At 41.5% G+C, this 22499-nt stretch overlaps 1 protein-coding gene across 1 annotated transcript in view; it reads left to right on the top strand.

Annotated features, from left to right (window-relative positions):
* Positions 1 to 22499, top strand: part of LOC146003616 (suppressor of lurcher protein 1-like) — a 445888-nt gene that overhangs the window by 116677 nt on the left and 306712 nt on the right. Inside the window, exon 4 of the mRNA XM_083141931.1 lies at positions 14753 to 14933. Coding sequence (XP_082998057.1) covers positions 14753 to 14933 — 181 coding nt within the window. The remainder of the gene's footprint in view (positions 1 to 14752; positions 14934 to 22499) is intronic.

The raw sequence follows: 22499 nt of genomic DNA on the forward strand, positions 1-22499 counted from the left end.
TTTCCCTGTTGTGCTCCGGCGAATCGATAATGTCCTCTCGTCCCACATTTTTCTCCGGCGCTAGTCACCTGGAGGTGACGGGAGGCGCGGACGAATTTTACAAGCGGCGAAGAATTTTTCAGAGGCAAGAAAAATGATGTCGAAAAATTAAATGGAGTCGCTTCTGTGGTTTTTCAACGTGAAAGATTTATAAGTGGTCACACATTTCACATTACGTCGACACGTGAGATATATACGTACGATGACATCATAACAAACAGCTTCATGGAAATTTGATTAAGTAAGCATCAAGTTAGTGATTAATCAGGAGCATGAGACAATTCTGTCCAATTTGAATACTTCAGAGCTTTTGATAGTTTGTCACTCCCATCTTCGGGAATGTTTAAGAGCTAACGTCACTCTCATCTTGAGGAATGTTAGAGAGCTGACGACACTCATCTTGAGGAATGTTAGAGAGTAAACGTCACTCTCATCCTGAGGGATGTTTGAGAGCTAACGTAACTCTCATCTTGAAGGATGTTTGAGAGCTAACGACACCCATCTTGAGGAATGTTAGAGAGCTAATGTCACTTTCATCCTGAGGGATGTTTGAGAGCTAACGTAACTCTCATCTTGAAGGATGTTTGAGAGCTAACGTAACTCATCTTGATTTGTTTGAAAGCTGACGTCACTCTCAACCTCACGGATGTTTGAGAACTAATGTCACTCTCAACCTCACGGACTTTTGAGAACTAACGTCACTCTCGTCTTCAGGAATGTTTGATTTGATTTTTGTCATTTATCATTGATTTTCTGCTACTCTTGTTTAATCGCGACAATGAGAATGAGTGATGTTATGATGGAATTGATGAAGGAATGCTCGCAAAGAACACCCATTCCAAGGCCCAGATTTGAATCTGTGATCCCTGCCGCCATAGCGTGCAATGCTGCGAGAGTTATTTTACAATTCTCACAAACTGCCACCTCCGTGGACGAGCTCTTCAACGTAAGTTCCGGTTTGGAATCCTCATCATTCATCTCCATCGTGACTGTTAGCCAAAGATGGCAGAAAGACATCGCCAAACACAAGACAAACTTTGAACTACGGTTTTATCCTTACGTTCCTGTGCTGTTCACACGTATCACTTGAGCAAACAAGTTCTCAAAATCATTTCCTTAAACTTGTTGGCGTGCGACAGGACCTCTCCGAAGAAATAGAGGTAACTTCATTGCCTTGTAATGAAGGAGTCCAGGGCTCTGTACTTGAAGGAGACACGTGGAAGTTCGACCCAATTTAAACTGTAGATCCAGTTCCAATTAGTCCTCTGTGGACGTAAAACTTACGCTGAGACAGAACCTTTGCCTGAACTGTATCGGCCAAACAGAGAGGCCGCCATCCAAACGGCAGCTTCCGTGGAATTCGTTAGATCTCTGCTGGCGGTGCATCAACAAACAAAGACAACTTTAAAAACTTTGCCGACCTGCCATTCGCAGTGCATTCAGTTCCCATTATGTAATGACAATGCTTCTTCAAAGCGAGCTTTCATCATTCGAAACGAACAAATGTCAAAGGCCCCAGATTTAAACTCGTTCCTTTGTCGCCCCACGACATGCAAACGACATTTGCCATAAAAGCTGTGACATAACAAACCAATTAGGCCTTATCAGCGGGGCTCTATTTACAATGGTAATGCGGTCGTGCAGCCCCCCTCACCCACCGGACGGAAATGTAATTTAGTTTTGAGAAGCGGGGGAGAGATTCCTTATGTGCGGTCGTGGCTGATGCAACGTGAATGCCTTTTAAATACGAGCTGCTATTGCAGATCCATCTTTCGGGCAAATTAAAACTGTTTCATCCTGCGATGTATGCAGCCGTGCTATATTCAGGTGAAAGATTGTTTGCTTGCTTGTTGCAGACAAGGTTCCGATATGAGGTACCACGTCTCATATGGTGGTGTTGATTGATTGCATTGTTACTTTAAGTCCACTTTATGCACAGATAGGCTAATCGGGACTGGACCTACAGTTTAAAGTGGGATCCGAACCACTGTGCCTCCACCCGGCATGAACCAGGGCGATTGCAAGGCGACGACGTTACCACTAGGTTATCGGGAAGACCCGTGGCGTTGGTATTGATTGATTTGACTTATTTTACTTCGCTTTTCTGTCACTTTTGGCTAATCTTGAAGATGGAAGGGTGATGATATGATGAACGTGATGAATGGACACTCACAAGGAACACTAATGCCCAGGCTGGGATTCGAACCCGAGACCCACGGCGTCGTAGCGTGCTGTACTAAACATTCCGCCACGGAGGTAAGTTCATATGGTGTTTTGTGATATTTATTACTTTGCGTCACTTTTCTGACACTTGCAGTTAATCGCGACGTGGTGATGAATGGGGATTAGATGAAAGTGATTGGAGAACCCACACGCAAAGTGACAGCACAGAGAACGCTTAGATTTGTCTTCAACTAAGTAGTTTGCAGCACTCGGTCAAATCGAGAGGGTACAAGGGTACAATTCAGATTAAAAGATTAAGGGGTAAATGAACCCCTCCAAAAAATGAGGGTACAATGTGTTTCTGTGTTTCTGCATCACTGATCGAAAGGAAACAACTATGGCTGTATCACTGACATAATCTTCTCTTAATAATCTCTTCGCAAATCCCTCTCCTAAAGGGGTGTAAGGGGTTACCCTTCCACGCAGTACACTCAAACGCCAAACTCACACCCAGGACTGCAGTTTGCAGACTAACGAGGCTCTGGCCCATGGCCAGTATATTTCTCTATGGGACTTTTGTTGTATTTGTGTAAGTGTTTGTCCCTTCATCTTATCTTTGTTCATTCTCATCTTCGCAATTAGCAAAATGCGGCAGAAAAGTGAAGTAAAAATTAAACAAATCGATCCTCCTACTGAATTAATGTTGTTTCCTTTGTTACATGGTTTCTTCTTTCCTTTGCCTCGTTTCCTCGTATTTTTTTCTATTCATTTAACAACTAAAATGGAAATACGAATAAACTGTGGTTCTATTTCGGGAAATGGATGACGTATTCCCAGCGACACTTGTTATTTAGGCGAAGTACGGAATGGCTCTGACGGGTGTGTCGTAAATTCTCATTAGCTGCGGACGGCCCTTAAGGGACAGACTGGCCTCCGAACGAGAGCGAGGTCAAGGGCGTGACCTTGGGGATGCGACGGGGGGGAAGCTCAGGCGATCGGTTCATTTGCATAAATCACGAAGATAACGGAATCGAACCGGAGGGAGAGCGGAGATGAATAATGAAGTCGGTATTTTCTGCTCAAAAACCAATAATGGTGATTTTTTCACTTGCGGACCAGGAGGGACTTATTATTTGGCGCAGAGGTCAATCAACATTTAGTAATGACCTCCATATCATCCTCTAAATCAGCATTTCTTACATGATTCCAGACATCAAGTTTCAAATCAACATGCTCGTGACGTCGCCGCCTTGTAATCAAGGGGTCTCGATACCCGGTGGAGACATAGTGGTTCGGATCCCTCTTTAAACTGTAGGCCCAGTCCTCGTTAGCCTTAAAACAAACTCAACCTCAATATGCTCGTGATTCCAGATGACAAGTGGTAAGTCAACATCCGCCATGTGATTCTAGGTTCAGAGTATTGAATCAATATTTGCTACATAAATCCTCGTCACGATTACCCAAAGTGGTAGAAATGCGGCGTTAAATGAACTTTCCTGGACTGAAACTAAGTAATGACAAATGTATTATTATTGTTGTTGTCATTTATTTGCACACATAGCACTGTATATAATTCATTTGTTTTCTGTTTGTCATTTCTTTGTGCAGTAGTAGTAGTATTAGTGTTTAAGTAAGTTTTTCAGTGCTATTTTACTTATATAGTATCTTACAATTTCCATGTATAATAATGTACTGTGCTTCATCTTTCTTGATTGATTGGATAAGTTCTTGTTTAACTGAAACAAATCGAACTCCCTTTTTTGTGACACTTTTGGCTAATTTGCGAAGATGTGGATGAGTGATGATATGATTAAATTGATGAATAGACACTCACAAACATCCATGCCCAGGCCAGAATTCGAACCCTGGATGCCTGGCGTCGTAGCGCGATGAGCTAACCCCTCCGCCGCGGGGGTCGGCTTCATCTTTCCTTGTGGGGTTAGGTGGTAGATCAGCATTTACTGAACCTTGTCCAAGAATAAAGACCATTGAATTGAACTAAATCAATCAATCACCCAAAGCTACATAATTTCAGATGCCAAGTAGCGAAACAACATTTGCTGTATGATTCAAGATGCCACGTAGCGAATGGTAATTTGTTATATGATTCCAAGCTGGCGGAGTGGTTAGAACAGCACGTACGATGCTGTCCAATGGTTCGAATCCCGGCATGGGTGTTCTTTGTGAGTGTCCTTTCATCATATCATCATCCATCCTCAATCGCGATTAGCCAAAATTGGCAGAAAAGCGAAGTAAAATAATCCAATCTATTATATGATTCCAAGTGCCAATTAGCGAATCAACATTTCCTACATTATTCAAGATGGCAAGTTAGGGAATGAACTCTTAGCTACGTGTTTACAGGTGTCAAATGAGATGAAGAAATGTCAGCAGCAAGTTTTGGATTGTCCAGACGTATAGCTGAGCTTGATGAAAAAAAAATACATCACATAAAAAAATACAGTAAGGATCTTATGGCCAACTTCTTTCAGCCGGGGGAATTATAGGGTCTCGGAAAATTCACGCGATTATCTTAAAGTCCGCTGCAACTCTTAAAAAAACTTTTCCTTCTCCTCGGATTGGTCTCGTCCCGCACTCAGCGGCCCCGAAATTGGATTTCTTCCGTCCAAGTCCATCCGTCTCCCGTGCGATCCTTTCGGGACTTGTTACTCCCGCGGGAATTGGTGATCATGCCAAAGAACCCGAAACACCACAAAAAATAAGAGAAGGAAAAAGGAACGTTGGGGGAAAGGGGAGCGAGAGACCGTTAACTTCAAACACACTTGATTTTCTTCTTCCCGTGTTGCCCTTTGGTGCACCCTGTTGTCTCCAGGTGTGTCACAAGCATTGCGTCGTGTCTTATTGACACGAGCCAGAGGTCAGGCATCTTGCTTATATACAGTATAAACAACCCCTTACGTTTCAGACGTAAAGTAAAAGATTTATTGTTAATGGAACAACGGCAGAGTCGCGGCACACACCGAAGGTATCAAATCATTCATTATGTGGAATTGTATTACTATATTATAATATTATTTTTACTATTGTAGTTACACGTTTGTGTATTTCTTACAGATACATGTATTATTGTACATTTAGCTTACTGCTCCATACGCAGTTTATCACATGTAGCATTATATTCACAAGGGTTAGGTGGTAGAGCAGTTCTTGACTGAACGTCGCCCGCTTAATAAATAAATTCATTATTATTATTTCAACCGTCTTTGTTTTGTCGTTGTTTACTTACTTTCTAATTTTACTATTCCTTTGATTATAGTAACCTGTTTCGGCTTGCGAGCTCTGGGTTTATGGCACCAGACCGACCAGTCACTCGCAAGTCTTAAGTCAGATAATTAGTGAACTGTAAATATGATTAACACAAAAGGAAATAAACTACTAATAATATCTAATTTTTACCTTGTATTTGAAAATAAACCTTCAAATTTAATATTCACTACATTTTACACTATAAACAGTGGTATTTCCAATAATCAATATCAACTTTTCTTCTTATGCCAGAGAATGTGGTGTGGGATTATAATAGTAACAATTTGTTTCAACAACAACTCTTCACAAGCTTAACTTTACTAACGATTCAAACTACCGTCTAATACGTTTAAAAGTATTTTCTCGACGCCTGGATAAAGTTTGGTCAATCGCGGGGAACTCGCAACGCGAAGTCCGATGGCACTACTGCCAACCAAGGAAATCTTTGCTCACCGAGAAAGTTGATGTTTAGCCTCTTCTGTTCCCAACTGCACTGTTCTCGTCCCTTTTGCATCACTCACCCCATTGCAACTCTAAGGCTGTGATTGGTCTTAGCATAATCACACCATGCAATGTTAACCAATAGCATTCAAGCTCTTGGGCCTCCCCCATGGCGCAGTGGTAGCGTCGTTGCCTTGTAATCAAAGGGGTCCCGGGTTCGATACCCGGTGGAGGCACAAGTGGTTCGGAACCCACTTTAAACTGTAGGTCCAGTCTCGATTAGCCATACTGTGCATAAAGTGGACTTAAAACACCAACTCCATTCAAGCTCTTACCCGCCTAGCTGCAGCTTCTATTGCGACACTATGCAAAACACGCTCACTGAAATCCAACACTCTTCCTACGCACTATTCCTGTTCCTCGTAATCACCCTTTCGTCCTACGTGTTCGTTATTTTACGTGACCCAAAGTAATCGGTCACGTTATTTTAAATCTTGAAAATAGCCAATGCATCTGTTATTATAGCATTTTTGAATGCAGGTTTAAAGATTCTCCATCACTTTATGTCATGTAGAACGCAGTTTCAGTCAAAATAAATGGGTCTCCCCGATGGCGTAATGGTAACGTCATCACTTGAAATCAAGGGGTTCCGGGATCGATACAGTGGTTCGGGTCCCATTTTGAAGGTTCAGTCCCGATTAGCCTTTCTATGCAAAACGTGCATTTTGAACAACAACAATTCAATTCAATTCCTCTAAAAGCTGTCAAAGTTTAATCGACTCTCACGACAACGCCCTGTATATGTAACCTGTTTGTCTCCTTTGTATTTTCCTTGACTGGCCGCGAAAGATCCTGGAAGCAGCCTCGACATGGCCTGACGGTGAAGTTTTCCTCTTGCTCTCTCCTCCTCATCTGCTAATCGAAAAGAAACTTCTTCCGCGCTTCGTAACTTCGCAACCAATCCTCTTTGAGGTTCCGTTAAAAACGGGTCAAGATAAAAGAGACCGGTTCGTAATCCGCTTAACGCTTCACGTTCCTTTCTCATAATTAAGGCCGCATGAAAATCAAAGTTGCCACGACGAGATAATTGGCCGTGACATCATCCTGGCAACCGTGTCTCGCTGTTTTGCGTTACTTCGCTTTTCCAGGTTAATCGCGACGATGATGATGGACTAAGAGAACTCAAAGAAGGAGTGAAACCCAAGGCCTCCGACATTGAGTTGTTCACCAGAGGAACGTAACTCCAAAAATGTGGATTTCAGTTTTGTTTAAATAAACTTTCCTGAAGATCTCTATTTGAAGTCAGGTCAACATAGCTATCTTCACTTCTAATCCTTAGCAGAAAGGTGGAGTCACGCATCTTCAATTTACTGACTCTTTTAAGTCAAGACACATTCCTAAGAATACATTTCCTCTCTCTCGAAAATTTGATAAATTGAATTACGTCCCTCTGGTTTTCACACGACGAATTGTGTATAAATATGCGAACAACTAAGAACACATTAAAAAAAAAAAGTTTGAAGTTTTTGGTTGAGATTTTGTACATGATGAAAGAACAACACTTTTGGGCTGCTGCTAAACTGATGGATGCTTCTCGAGGCCGGTTGAGGCATCTTGATCTCCAGCGTCCTTGGTTCATTCACGGAACTGAACACCGGTTTCGTTTTCCAATCGCCGAACTGCGCGATTACTTTTCCCTTCAGCAATTCCAGATAGTTAGTCCGGAGAACGTCTCCGGAGGTTTCGGACCATTTCGCCTCTTTCCGGAGCGCTACACAAAAGAAAGTCATCCGGAACCGAAAGTAAAAGATAGCGAAAAACAGATATATCAGCTCGTCCGCTACTTTCTATTGTGCATTTCTCTCGAGGCGAACAAGGAAAGTGCCTCAAGTCTAGTCACGGTGGACGAGCTTCGAGATAAATCGAATCTCTCCCTACTTAACGTTGCGGAAGAGGTTTGGGGGTGGGGGTTGGGGAGGGGGTTGGGGAGGGGGAGAACAAAAGCCAGGCGAGAAAAGGCTCGAAGCAAAACTTAACGCAATCATACGATCCTTTCCTTTCCCCTGGAGGATAACGGACGACTTACGATGTGTGGGAAATCTCGGGAAGAGTGCAGAAAATGAGAAGAAAGGGGATATCGTGGAGAGCAGAAAAATTGAGTGGTATCCAGCGCTACATAAGATGAAGAATCGCCCTGTTTCGTTATTTAAGTACTATTCTTTTACTTTGTGGGTCCTCGGTGGTATTAGCTTCACAGAACATTACTCTCAAAGTTTCTAGCTTACAAGGGAGACCTCAAAAGTGTTTTTGTCTCTTATCAAGTAGATTTCTGCATGTACGGTTGCACAAGTTTGCTGGATCTTAGCACAGACCTATTGCTGATCTACATATACTTTCAACTTTGAGTCAGTGCCTGTATACTTTAAGAAGAATAAGTCTTTGGGGTCCACTTATGAGCCAGTGCGAAGGCCTTTCCACCAATCTGCCTGCGAACGGACGCCATTGTCGAACTTTCTTCTCCATTAGTAAACTTGCTGGTGTGGTAAGCATGCACGGAGATATAGAATTTTCATTTGCCGATAAATTTCTGTACGTTTTAGGCTGACAGAGGGCAAGAAACCACTCCTCTTCAATGGTGCATGTGTGTACAGGTAGCGCCATCTTTAAAATAACAAAAATGGCGTTATGAAGGTCACTTCATTAGTGTTGCAGTCTTGAAGTCGTTTCGTAAAGAACAGTTGATACCTAATGTCTGCGTTACAATATTTATTGGACTCCTAAGGTTTTCATTTCACTCGGCTGGTGCATTCGGAATTCTATTTACATCGACTCGGAGTTCCGTTGTTTTTATTTCCATAATTCATGTTTTCTGTTGCCGACCTCCATGGCGGAGTGGTTAGCGCAGCGGGTACGAATCCCGTTCTGGGCATGGGTGTTCTTTGTGATTGTCGCTTCATCTCTTATTATCACTCATCCTCATCTTCGTAATTAGCCAATAGTGGCAGAAAAGATGTACCAAATGAATCAATAATGGATGGCCCCTGCGTTGTCGCCGTTGGTCAACATATCATCATCAGCTTTATTAAGTGTAGAGTGTTTTTTCATATTGAAGGGGAAATACACAAAGAAATCAGCACACCTTTCTTCCGTGGCTAATCAAATTTCCTTGTATTAATTTACTGTCCCTTGCTGCTCCAAATTTCCCCCACGGTTATTTTCTGAATTTATCACATCTATACATTTCGCGGGATTGGAACTCTATGGGCCCTCTTCGAAGGCAAGTCTGTGTCTTTTAACTTGTGCCAACCTCCCTGACAAAGTGGTTAGCAAAGCGTGCTACGACACCAGAAGTCCCGGGTTCAAATCCCGGCCTAAGCATTATGAAATGTTGTATGGCTCATGTAATGACGTCATCTAGACCTGTGGGCTGAATTATGATATGAATTAAGCAAGCTCTGCCATTGGCTAAACACCTAAGTTGTATGAGCAAAGGATTTGACGTGACAGAGCCTTGCCGAGTTGAAATTCTTTGTATTTCTTTCGGCCTGCGAGGTCTGGTAGTGATTTGCCTTAAATTATATTACAGTTTCATTAAATATTTAAATTATTGTTTAAATTAGTGAAATTTAATTTGTTTATGGTGTTCCTTGTGAGATGCCCCTTTATAAATCTTCGCGATTAACCGAGAGTGACACAATTTCAACGTAATATAAAGCAAACCAATCAATTACTTTTTTAAATATATTGACACTACACTCTCGCTGTACCACGTGCATATCGACTAAACTGGAGGGAGTGTTGTGTTATAGAGGCCTGGAAAACACGGACCTGTCCACGGAGCGTGTATTGTGTAGTAAGATACGATAGCCCGAAAGAGTCCATGCAAAAACAAGGCTTCTTAAACGACACGAATTTCTCCCGCAGTTCTATCTTGCTTGGAACGAACCTCTCTACCTATTGCAAATTATGAAAAAGGTGCGAACTCTTCCATTCTTAACCCCCCCGTGCCTACAACACCATGTAAGTTGCGCGTCGTTTCGCCCGCTTCCAAATATCGTCGCTCGATGCGTCACGGGCCGAGAACTCTCGAAGTTTCCTCCAAGTAAGCAGATATTTGGCAGCCGAAGTTCATTCGAAGTTTGCAGTCTCTGTTTGCCAACGCTCGGTGGCAGGGCGTGTTTTCAATACCCAGGGTTACAGACCGGAGAAGGGGATGGGGGAGCGTAACGCTTAGGCACTTTGCCCGGACTCATCTTTATTCTCCTCTGATCCCTCTGGGAGGATGCCTTCTCCTTTGCTCTTCTGTTTGGAGTCTTTGACGTCATCGGTTCCTTCGAAGGCCACGAAGACGACGTCGATTTAGAAACCAATTGGGCGAGAAGTTTTCCATCATTAAATACACAATCACTCTTTAAACAGTAACAATCCATTTCTCGATTTCCGTTATTTACACCGCTTTTCTACCTCCTGGGTTAATCCTAACGATAAGGGTGATTGATTGATTCATTGACATACATAGGTAGCCAGTAGTCAGTAAGTAGGTCACAAACGTTTATAAAAAAAATACTAAATGAGATACTGACTTGAAACCCGTTGTTAGTTTTCAACATAATCTCCACCAACATTGATACACTTATCCCATCTCTTTATCAGTTGTGCTGCTGTCCCAGCCACAATTGCACCTCACCTTCAACATCTTCATCTTCATCTGCGAAACGTTTGCCGCCACCGTGCGCACACTTTTCGGAAATTCAAATGATCTTATATTATGCTGCAGGCTAAACCTATTGTACTTGATATACTGTCTATCGTCACTCGCCTGTCAGCTCGAATCATCTCCTCCACCCGTACCATCTCTACGTACAGTCCTCGAGTATAGTCGCCATTTTTAAACTGAGCTCCCTATGCGTGCGTCTGCTATCTAGCGATTGCTAACTGAATATCATCAAACTGGATTGTGCTGGCATATAATGACGCCTTTAGAAACTACACATTACTACAGGGTGGCGCACGAAATGATCCACCATTTTGTTGTTGAATAAAAACTATATTATAAAGAATCTCTCAATGAAACATAAATGACACAAAGGTTACACTTTGGAAAAACGTACTACTGCAATACATGCTCAATATGGCCACCGTTTTGACTTTTAACCTTGGTCAAGCAAACACTAATATTTCCATTACCCATGGCACATGGGTTCCGTAATTTCACTGCAAGCCTGAACAATAAGTCTTCGCAGTTCCATTAAATCTTGAGGATTTTTTTCGAAAATCTTGTCCTTCAAAAAACCCGAAAGAAAATAATCACAGGGATTGAGATCTGGCCTATATGCGGGTCAGGATTGTCCCCCAGCGAAACGATCAGGAAATCTGTTTGAAATTACACGAACATTGAAAATGTCCTGCAAAAAATCCAGCACAATATTTGCTGTGTGTGGCCTTGCATCGTCTTACATAAGCCACTGCGTATTGAACGGTAAAGCTGTGGCAAGAAGCTGTGGAATAAAGCTATTGCGGAGCATGGTCAAGTAACGTTCACTGTTTACTGTCTCCTCAAAGAAAAAGGGTCCGATCAGACCGTGACTGGAGATAGCGGCCCAGACCGTAACCTTCGGTGCATGGCTAACTTTTTCATGAAGCATTCGTGGATTCTCAGCTGCCCAAAAGCGCACATTTTGTTTGTTAACCACACCAGCCAAATGGAAGTGCGCCTCGTCAGAAAACCACACGTTGTACAGTGTTGCATTGTTACCCCCGGCCCAATTAGCGAAGGTCAATCTCTTCTATTTCTGTTCATTTGTGAGTTTATGCACCACGGTAATCTTGTACAGATACATGTGGAGATCACTTTTAAGAATCCTTTGAACAGAACGTCTTGATATCCCAAGTTGTGTTGCTGCTTTTCTGGTCGATTTGCCAGGACTTCTCTGCACAGCGACGCGGACGGCTTCAATATTCTCAGGCGAACGCACAGGTTTACGACGATCACACTTTGATTCCAGTACTGTTCCTTCCACTAGAAACTTTTCATGCAGTTTGTGTATCGTTTTACTCGAGGGGGGCCCACCGAGTTTGGAAATGTGCACGAAAGCACCTCCGAGTCCCCACAATGCTCTTTGTTTCGGAAAAATAGCACAGTTGCTGATCGCTGTTCCGTCGTAAGTCTTTCTTTGTCCGCCATGTTGTATACTCTAGCCCCCTGGGGACAGGTGGATGCACTACACTTCAGTTTTCATCACACGATATTTCCAATGACTACTGCAACTGCTGCTGGCACACATGACGTCATTCCTCATCTCAGATCTGAAAAAAACAAAAAACAAATGGTGGATCATATCGTGCACCACCCTGTATTTTTAGCTATCCCTCCTCAGTTTTTGACCTATCCGCGATTAAAATTATCCGATATGCCATCTGGTAGGATTTTCCGGAACTACTCTATGTAGGATACTATGTTGTGTTGAAGTCGTTCATAGCATGGGAAACGTTCGAAAGAGTAACGCCTAGCCTACTGTTCAGTTTTGTTTTGCTCTAAATCGTTTTCTGGGTCAGGACATGTTTACATGTGTTTCCACCCCGTGGAATCAACAAAATGAAATATGTAAATAAATCAGGGAAAACAGAATTGATTGACATAAGATTGGCATGGTGGATAACATTGAAATGCTGCAAGGAAATTGCGTAGAATACACGACTCTGTTCACTTTATTTCCCAAAGATGATTCTGCAATAAACCCTCGTTAACACGAATCCCAAGGGACCGAAAATTCAAGAGTTTGCGTTAAAAAAAATCGTGCTAACCGGGGACTCAAATTTTATTGTTGCAATACAGTTCTTTCTTCACATTAACCATTTACAATACGTATTATGTATGTCGTCATAGAAAACACTAGTACAGTAATACAGTAATTAACTTTTTAGAAAAGTACTCTCAGATCATTTTTTGGTGAAAAATTCCCTTATATTGCGCTTTCGCAAGATACGATAAGACCTCTTCATAAGAGCAATAATGCCTTGATCCAAAGGCCCTTGATGTTACTCGTACTGACTACGTCTTAAAGAATAGAAAAACACATCTGAACACGCAACTGAATTTGTTGGTTAAATACGTATAAGCTCATTGTTGACGCGAAGATCGCGATTGTCGAGCAATTGCACCCAAGTTTTAATCTTGATGTTACTAGTTATGTTTTAAAGAATAGAAAAACATATTTGAGCACATTGATGATCTGAATCTGTTGGTTACAATACTGTATAAGTTGATTGTTGAGAAGATGTTAGAGATTGTTGAGCGATTTCTTACATACCTAGCAGAGGAACGACAGAGGAACAACAGAAAAAAAGTTATGAAAAACTTTGAAAGTTTGTGTTAAATGAGATCTAATGACGCAACGGACTAAAAAAAACAGTTCTTAATTCGTGGTAACCGAAATTCGCGTTAACCGATACAACTTTCTATAAGATATAATACATTCCTGCCGGGATCAACATTTTGTTCATGTTAACCGAGTGTTCGTCTTAAGCGAGTTTGTGTTAACAAGGGTTTACTGTATTACCACGAAAGTAAAGTTTTAAATTGTTATTTATGAATAAAACTTTTTTTTCGAAAGCAATGTATTATGTATAGTAAATTTGTAACAGGTGCAGGTCGCTTAAGTGCGAAGATGAAAATAGTTTGAGGATTAATTAATGTCTGCAATCATAAAGGTAACCAGAAAAAGAAAATCTACATGCTAATGTTGCTGTTTCATTTAGTAATTAAGACCTCTTTCAGTGAAGATAGCCTCGATGAAATTGTGAATTCTATTATTATTATCCTGTGTTGTTTAACAAGCCTGCCTCTTTTGGGGAAGAACTGCAACGGCATGTTTACATTTTATTCCTGCACAAGCTTTCCAAACACAGGTGAATTGCTTTATTTTCAAATCATTTCTGAGCTGCAGTTGAAACAGCACTGCTTTGAAGAACCAGTGCCTTTTACATTAGTGTCGTCTGCGTTTTTCGTGTTATTTTTGTCTATCATAATTAAATGCTTCGTTCCCAGCACAGCTTCACCTTCGTAATAGTTCCTGGAATTCACATTGCATTCGCAATATTAAAAAAAGATTGCGTAATTTAGATGTTTCTTCCATACCAACCATGACAACACGCTGCTATTACCACAGACGTACTAATACTGAATTCAAACAAAGATTTATCCTACATATAGCGGCCATATTGGAAGCGACACTAGCGCTCAGGTGGTAATTTTAATCCCGAATTTACTGACTTCCCTAGTACAAAACTATATCAAGGCTACAACATTGATCAAGTGAGCTTTTTTTGTAATTTTAAAAATGGCGCCTCCTCCACACATTCCCACCAGTGAAGAGTAGTCGTTTCCTGCTTTCTGGAAGCCTAAAACTATTCTCCTCCAATTAAAATCCAGTATGTATGCATGCTTGCCACACCAGCAAGTTTAGAATGGAGGAGGTAATTTGACAATGGCTTCAGTTCGCAGGCAAATTGATGGAATGTCGAACCCCACATCAGTTTGTGATCTATTTACTGTTGGGTGCGTCAACACTTGGATTCTTTGCACCCATCGCATTATACGGTGCTCACGGCTTTATTGTAGCTAAAATGAAAACTTGTCTCTCAGAACTAAAAGCTGCGACTGTAATGGAACATGTATGGACAAAACACACAACTCTACATAGGATTATGCTGGCCTTAGGTCCAGACGCCAGAGCGTCATTGAACAGCAGAACTGCAGTTACCGGAGTTTTCTCATGTTGGTTGAGCTGTAATGCAATGCTCTTTGCCTCTTCCACGTACCAATAACTGTTCTTCTTTTCAGGGTGCGAGTGTTTAATGTTTTCCGGAACCTACAACAAAGCCTACGGAATGTTTACGAGTCCCGATTACCCGAAACCTTACGACGACAATATCAACTGTCTCCTGTACACATTCATCGGAAGCAAGGACCAGATCGTGGAGGTCACCTTCAAAGATTTCGACGTGCAGAAGTCGCACCTGGAGTAAGTACAAAGTTTTCTTATTTCAAAATATTGTGATGTTCCTGAAAAGTTCCGTTTCGTTGCAGATGTTGTAGTTTGACGATGTACGCCTCTTGTGCGTTCCATTTCGAGAGACTTGGAGCTTTGTTGCCAAAGTCTTCAACCAGTACCTGTGGAGTGGAATGTGCTTCTTAAATCTTTATTGTATACATATGTATTTAATTGTATAATAATTGGAATTAATTTGATTTCGTTCGGGTTTCACCAGCGACAAGAGGAACTATGGTGAGGAAACGAGAGTTCTAAACGAAAGGCGCCTTGATTCCAGCCTCAATATCTGTAGGTTGAAGGACGGCCTCTTCTGGAGTTAGTGCCGGAAGGATGAAGCGACTGGCAGCCCAAGTTGGCAACCACCTGGAAAGATGGCCTTTCGTTCGGGTTTGGACTGAGATAACAGAAAATCCTATAGAGACGGTGACGGTGAACGGCTAAAGCCGCTGAATATGTACCCTTAAAAGACACGGGTGTCACAGCAAGTATTTCCCTCAAGGACGGCTTGTGACACCGGCACCACAAGCAGCTTTTTCTTGAAGTGTGTAACTTTTTAACATACTATAACTTGGATTAAGGTATGTAATTAACACATACCAAATTTTAATTTCATTGTTAGTATTTGTGGGGGGGGGGGCAATGTCCGAAAAATTGTGATATTTCTTTGTTGTTTCAAAACACACATTTGGCAATACAAGTACGACCTTCCGACGTTCATGGTGCCCATTATGCGGGTACCTTTTGGAGATTCACGTCCTAGCGTAGCCTGCGTGGGGGTCAGATGAATTTCAAATTTCGTGTAAAAAGTATATTCTTCCCCTTTTTCTTCTTCTGATCGCGGATTTTTTACCATCAGGATTTTAGCACAAAGTATACTGAACAAAACGAAGTATCATTTGTGCCTGAAACGTAGCAGGGACTATTGGACTCGGTTCGTTCGTCAAAGCAACTGTGAATATATTGTAGAATTGCTGTTTTAAGTCCACTTTATGCACAGCAATGCTGGACTGGGCCTACAGTTTAAAGTGGGATCCGAACCACTGTGCCATGTGTCTCCACTGGGTATCGAACCCGGGACACCTTGATTACACGGCGACGACGCTACCACTGCGCCATCGGGGAGGCCCTGACTGTGAATATATGAGAGAAAACCATTGAAAGGACAGCATTCCCAGATAGCACAACAACTTGTGTCCAGCTTATCATGGATTGGAAGTTAGCTTGTTTCTTGCGTCATATTCTTCGTGATGTGAGATTTTAGGTTGCATTGGCAAAGCGTAGTAACTAGTTTGGTTGATCCAAGGTGCTGCAAGCTGATATCAATTGGTTGAAACAAGCTTGATCATTTGATATGACAAGCATGTTTCAACTTTGAAGTCAGCTTAATGTGGTATTCATCATTTCAAGTACGTACGTGTTTGTGTCTACATATATATACTTTTGAACTTAGATTATAGATATTCGTAACAAATCTTGACAATATGAACATTTAATAATTCTACTGTTAAATTGATTGATTGATATGGTTTATTTTACTTTCCTTTTCTGCCACTTTTCACTAATCGCGAAGATGGGGATGAGTGATGATGTGATGAAATTAATGAAGAGACACTTTCAAAGAACACAGGCCGGGATTCGAACTCTGTACCCCTGGCATCGTAGCGCGCTGTGCTAACCACTCCACCACGGAGGTCGGCATACTACTGTTCAATTGAGATGTACTATGCGGAACGTAGACTGCTTATGTGTATTTCCATATATATTTAAATATACCTGTAAAGTCTAAACGTTGTCTGTTAGAAGAGCATTTTTAAGGTCATTTTCGGATATTGCATATCCTTTTTTCATAAAAGGTAGGGTATTTGGGCAAGAAAAAAGTTCGAATTTGTTCCCTAATCCAATCCTACTAGGTAAAGGTCTTAACCGTAGGCCACAGTGAAGTTGCTTCGATGCAAGCTATTCCCGTAAACATGCATCGAGGCAAACCGCAGACTATGATCTCAAATAGGAGAACGTTGTATTCTGTAGACTGTTTCGCCTAGATTCGACGGATTACACTGTCTGGGAATGGGATTTGGTCTGAGGACAGAGGGTTTCATGCTTGTATGCTTCCAAACCTCTAAATAATAACATTCGCCAACACGATGTTTGAGCAATCCTTGTTTTCAAGGTTTTGAAGCACAAAACACCTCCCATGCTACGGCAGCACCAAGAACTGTATGTTTACGGAGAAGAAACTATCGGAAAACATTTCTCATGGATGTTTTGACCTTTCCTCAAAACGCAATTCTGCAACTCAACTCTGCAGATGACGCCACAGTAAGGGTGAGGACTGAACACCCACGTAACCTTTAACATCAGCAAAGCAAGCAGCTTTGCAGTTTTAAATAAGATTCGCTTCTGTTTAGTGCAGATTTTGATTTGAGACTCTGTCTAGTCAAAAGTACTATTTAAATGTTTGGCTTACCTTTCGTACAATTATTCCTTCACGTATTTTAGATATAACTTCGGCTTGCTTTCCGTTATTCCAGTTCAGTTTTTCTTATACCATTTCTTATTTTTTTCATTTTCTTCATTCATTATCGCCTTTCAACTATTGAGAAGTTATAAACTATATTAGTAACATTTCCTAATTGCATGAGAAAAAGCAAGGGTCCAGAGTTGGGGCGAGCAGGATCGTTGTCTCATTCTTCCAGTTCCGCTTTTCGGTCTTACTCCGCTCAATAGCATTGCGTCCGCACTTTTCCTGCTTTGCTTTTATTCCTATGTTTCTATTCTGTTAAATTTCATTAAGTCATGGTTAATTTTGTCAAATTAATGTGTATTTCCTACAAAATCTTCTCTTCTCTATTTCAATCTCTTTCGCTCATGTCACTGTACTCTGTGCTCTGATTCCTAATTAGTACTTATTTCTCGTATCTTGTTCGCACTTGTTCTTTAATTGTCGTTATTTATATCGAGATTTATTTTTTTACATTCATACTCTGTCATTCTATTGCTATCTTTCGCATTCAAATAATTTGTTCAGATGGGACAACTGAGACTAGACCTACAGTTTAAAGTGTGGTTGAAACCACTGTACAATGTGCTTTCACAGGAGATCGAACGATGAATCCACTGATTATGATCTGAATCTATACTGGGTGGAATGTGATCAGAGGCCTGCACAAGACCCGGAGCAGACCCGTTCGCGAGACATCGCTCCTAAAATACCATGCAACCTGCGCAACACCCTCGCTTGAGCAGCTTGCATGCCCACCTGCACAGATCGTTCCTGGCAGGCATTGTAGACCCGCCGGGTACCCGCAGTCTTACGATACCTAGTAGGTCTCAGTTCGTTCTTTCCATCAACTGCAGACCCCTCCCTCTGCATGACGTAGTTGCTTCGAGTAGAAACTGCACCGGGGCCACACCGTTCTGCGGTGTTGCCAACTGCAATAGATTTTCACTACTTAAAAAACGGAACTCAAAGCTTCGTAAGCCACATCACCAATGAAATTAGATTACGACTGTTGCTACTCCCCACCCCCTACACACACACATTGAAATAGGTTTTCCGTGGCACAGGATCCATAAGTATATGTCGTAAACAACCAATATACGTATATATAGTGATATAGGGCAGGACTGAAACATGTCACGTTCGACGCTGAGGTCGCGAGTCGAACAACACACTGTTCTACTGCGAACACCAGGGCCGTAGCCAGCCAGGGGCATTGTCGTTTGGGGTGGGGGGGGGGCAAGTACTTGGATAAACGTGCCAACAACAACAATCGCAATAATAGTAATAAAGTAGCATGAAAGGTATTATTATCCTCATAAATCATGCAAAAAGAGGGTAGAAGTCGGTTCTCACGCATTTGTGTTGAAACAGAGGATTGGAAATATTTTTTTTCCAACACGTCAATTTCACATTAGCTAATAATGGAAAACAAGCACACAAACTGTTTTCGAAAGAAAGAAAGTGCATGATAAATGCATTCCGAATGTACATACATATGGCATGTAAAATTTCCATCTACAATATTTTATTTTCACATGGAGCGACGTATTACATAATCAATTCATCCAACTCATAACAAACAAACATTAATAGCCAATAATATCACGGGCCGCCATAGCATTCTCTGTTTTAAAACTTTTCTCACTTAGATCGTTCGGCGCTCAGGGCCGACTCCCGCTACCCCTTTCCTACGGCATTGAACTTGATGAGACTGTATAATATTTTATAATATATTTCTACTTTCATAAAATTTGAAATCAAGGGGTTGCAATTACCCCTCCATTCCCCCTCTGCAGGTGCCCTTGGCCGTCTGGAAGGAAAATGCAAGAAAAATATGAAAATTAATTCCATCTTGAGTACCCTTTAGCCCTGCTACTCTTAAATTCTGCTAGTCTGTTTTTTCTTGTACTTTAATGTTTGACCCCCACCCTGACCCTTCCGCTAGACTTAATTTCCGTCCAAGGTTGTGAGCAATGCACCCTACCCCCTAAGGTTGCGCCACTGCGTGCCTGGTTAAGGCACCATGCAATGAAAAGCAATTAGTTTTCAGTGAGGAGATTTTTGTTTCCTCGATCATTCATTTAAATAAATGAAGCTGTAATACTGCGTGCATTTCCTGGCAATAAGATAAAAACTGCTTACGCTGAACTGAAATCGCTAAGTGTATAAATTCTCCTTGGAGAAGAAGCTCCTCCTAGGACCTCGTATGATTTAGTAGCTACGTAAGTAGGCAACACTGGCTGCAGCCGTCCACGTGGTGATGAAACACCTGGAGCGACACGCTGCCGGAGGGCTGTTTCCTTCCAGCAGGTTTTGCAGGCGCCCGGGTCTTGTTGAATGCCCAGTTACCTTGTAAGCGCAGAGCGCCTGGAAGACGAAGAACCCGGGTAAAGACGCAAGTCGACTCGTTGCCGTGGGCAGGCGAGCAGGTAAACCTGTTATCGCGTGCAAGCGGGCAGTGGGTAGGTAAAAGGCAGAATATGCAGCCGTCTAAATGTGATCTCTTCCTTATTTGTCTTCTGGAGGTTTAATTAATAGTTCATTTATTGTTGGGGTGCTTATATTAAATCCATGGATTGTGGGTGAAGTGAATTAATTGGTGGACTAGGAGTATATAAATTTATAAGGAGTGGTTCTTGAAATATTCAATTAATTCATTCTACTTATTTTAACATTTATTTTATATTTTCATTTTTAATAGTAATTTTCTTAATTTATATAAATATGTGCTTATATAGCTTATTTATAAAGCATGGCATTGAAACTGTTAGGAAAAGTAGTTAAATTTCATAAAAATTTCTTAAGTTGTTTTAACTCTTTTTTACCTTGAAGGGTTGGAGTGAAAATTGTTAGTTATTCCCCGTGATCATTCCACGTCAGGAGCACGCTCATTCCCTGCTCGACGTCTCATCGATTCCTTCGCAGGAAGTCTCTAAGTTCCCGAGATCTCTCCCAGCCTCCTCCTCCGGGAGATTTTTCTCCATCTCCCCCCGCTGATTCTCATGCAGCGCAGAGTCCCTCCTGAAATGGCGATCACGTGACTGTGACAACCGAGGACCGATTGTCGCCGGACGTGGCTCCGTTTGTATACGTCCCAGTCCGTAGCGTAGTCTCCCCCTTCCCCTCCTCAACTTCTGGGGCTTGGCTGTTGCGACCGAGGACTGGGCGCCGAAGGAGAGATCACGTAGGGAGGTTATGCGACAAAGGACACGTAATCTTAAGCCTCGGCTGGATGTTTCTCTCAACAGCTGAAAACTGCTTCTCTTTCTATTGACAAAATCTCCTAACATATGCTTCCAATTTCGATGATACTCTGCAAGGCTTTTCTAGAAGGATACACGGAGGGATGTAATGATAAAAAAATCAATTTGGGATTCTAGTTTGGCGTACAAAAAATTGGAAATTCAGCATTAATTGGATCTGAAAGCAGCTTTAAATGGGGCGTTTGAAGAGTTTTAAACCATTTTAGCATTTAAGTTCAATATTGTGCATCTTAGTGTCGTGAATTTATATAGATAATTCCAAGCGTTTGCACAATATCTTCAACAGAAATTACATAATTTTATTAAAAGAGAGACAAGTATTTAGTTCCCACGCCTTCTGCAAGTTCGAGGATTTTCCGCTTATGGCGCTGCTGTCGTTTCTGGGCAAGCAACCCTCTGAATGTGTATGCTCCCATCTGCGGGACCGGTCATGTGCCGCTGGGAAAGGAGGAGGGGGAGGGGTGGGGAGGGTTTCACACCGCAATTTGTAAACTTATCTTGCTTTGACATCTGGTTTATGTTTTGTCCGCGCAAAGACCTTGGAAACTCAGGGAAGTGCATTCATTCCTTCAGTGGGTGGCTACTTTCAAAATACAAGACAGACAGTCTTGGAAGTCGAGGAAGTGAATCGCCTTCACTTAGTTTACACAAATTACGTCGGTTCGTACAAGTCTGATCCGAAACAAGAAAGCCAGTTACTTCGTTGACTTACTCTGTGATGCTCTCCGATTTTTTTTTACATATCTAGGTTATATGCATCATTATGGGAATTGAAGAAAATGTAGGATGGAAGAGGGTGGTTCAGAGATTCCCATTTTCGCATTTTGACTTTTGTTTTTACCTAATACAATAATTATACTTATACTAAATCTGAGACCCAAGAACTGACTTATTTTAATTTATTGAGGCTCAAATTAAATAATAAAATAAACATTTAAATTAACGTTCATCATCATCATATTATTATTATAAAACGTAAAGCGCAAAATTTAATAGGACGACAATGCTCTGTGTGAGTTTGGTGTGGAGTAACAAAATTTTAATAAATTTATTTCCAAACCATGAATTTCATCTGAAATTAATGATCTCCCCGATCGCATAGTGGTAACGTTATCACCTTGTAATCAAGGGTTCCCGGGTTAGGGTCCCACTTTAAACTGTAGGCCTAATCCCAATTAGCCTATCTGTACATAACATAGGACTTAATACAAAAATTAATGTAAGATTATGTAAAAATTGACAATTTTGACTGACGAGTCGGCGTTAAATGAACCTAAAAATTAAAAGACAAATTACACAAAAATAACAGAAAATTTACGAAGGGGAAAATTTATGTTACTAGTTGGAAGATGTAGAGGCTGGGGAAAATGGGACAGGAGAAACTTACCTGGAATCCCCTTTAATTTGAACAGTGACTTGACATTGGTAACATTAACTAAGGAAGCATTCATTCATTAACTGACATTCGAGCATATAGGACTTATGAACTTGCGGTGCATCACAGTCAGAAATCTGGTGAAATCTTAATATTTAGTTACAAGTGGGATCCAAACCACTCCTTCGGGAGAGACGTGCCTTCACCGGCTATTGAACCCGGGGCCCTCTGATTACAAGGTGTTACTTTTAAGCCACCTGGGAAGCCCTCCTTAGTAATGCATAATATTTGAATACAATTGAATTGTGTTCCTTTTCCAGCAGTTTAGCGAGTAAAATTTTAAAATTTCGTTTACACTCGAAACTAGGGCGACTTTTTTTCGCCTCATTTGAGCT

This window comes from Lepisma saccharinum, chromosome 20 (assembly GCF_977018435.1).
Source record: "Lepisma saccharinum chromosome 20, izLepSacc3.1, whole genome shotgun sequence".
Classification (NCBI taxonomy): Eukaryota; Metazoa; Arthropoda; class Insecta; order Zygentoma; family Lepismatidae; genus Lepisma; species Lepisma saccharinum.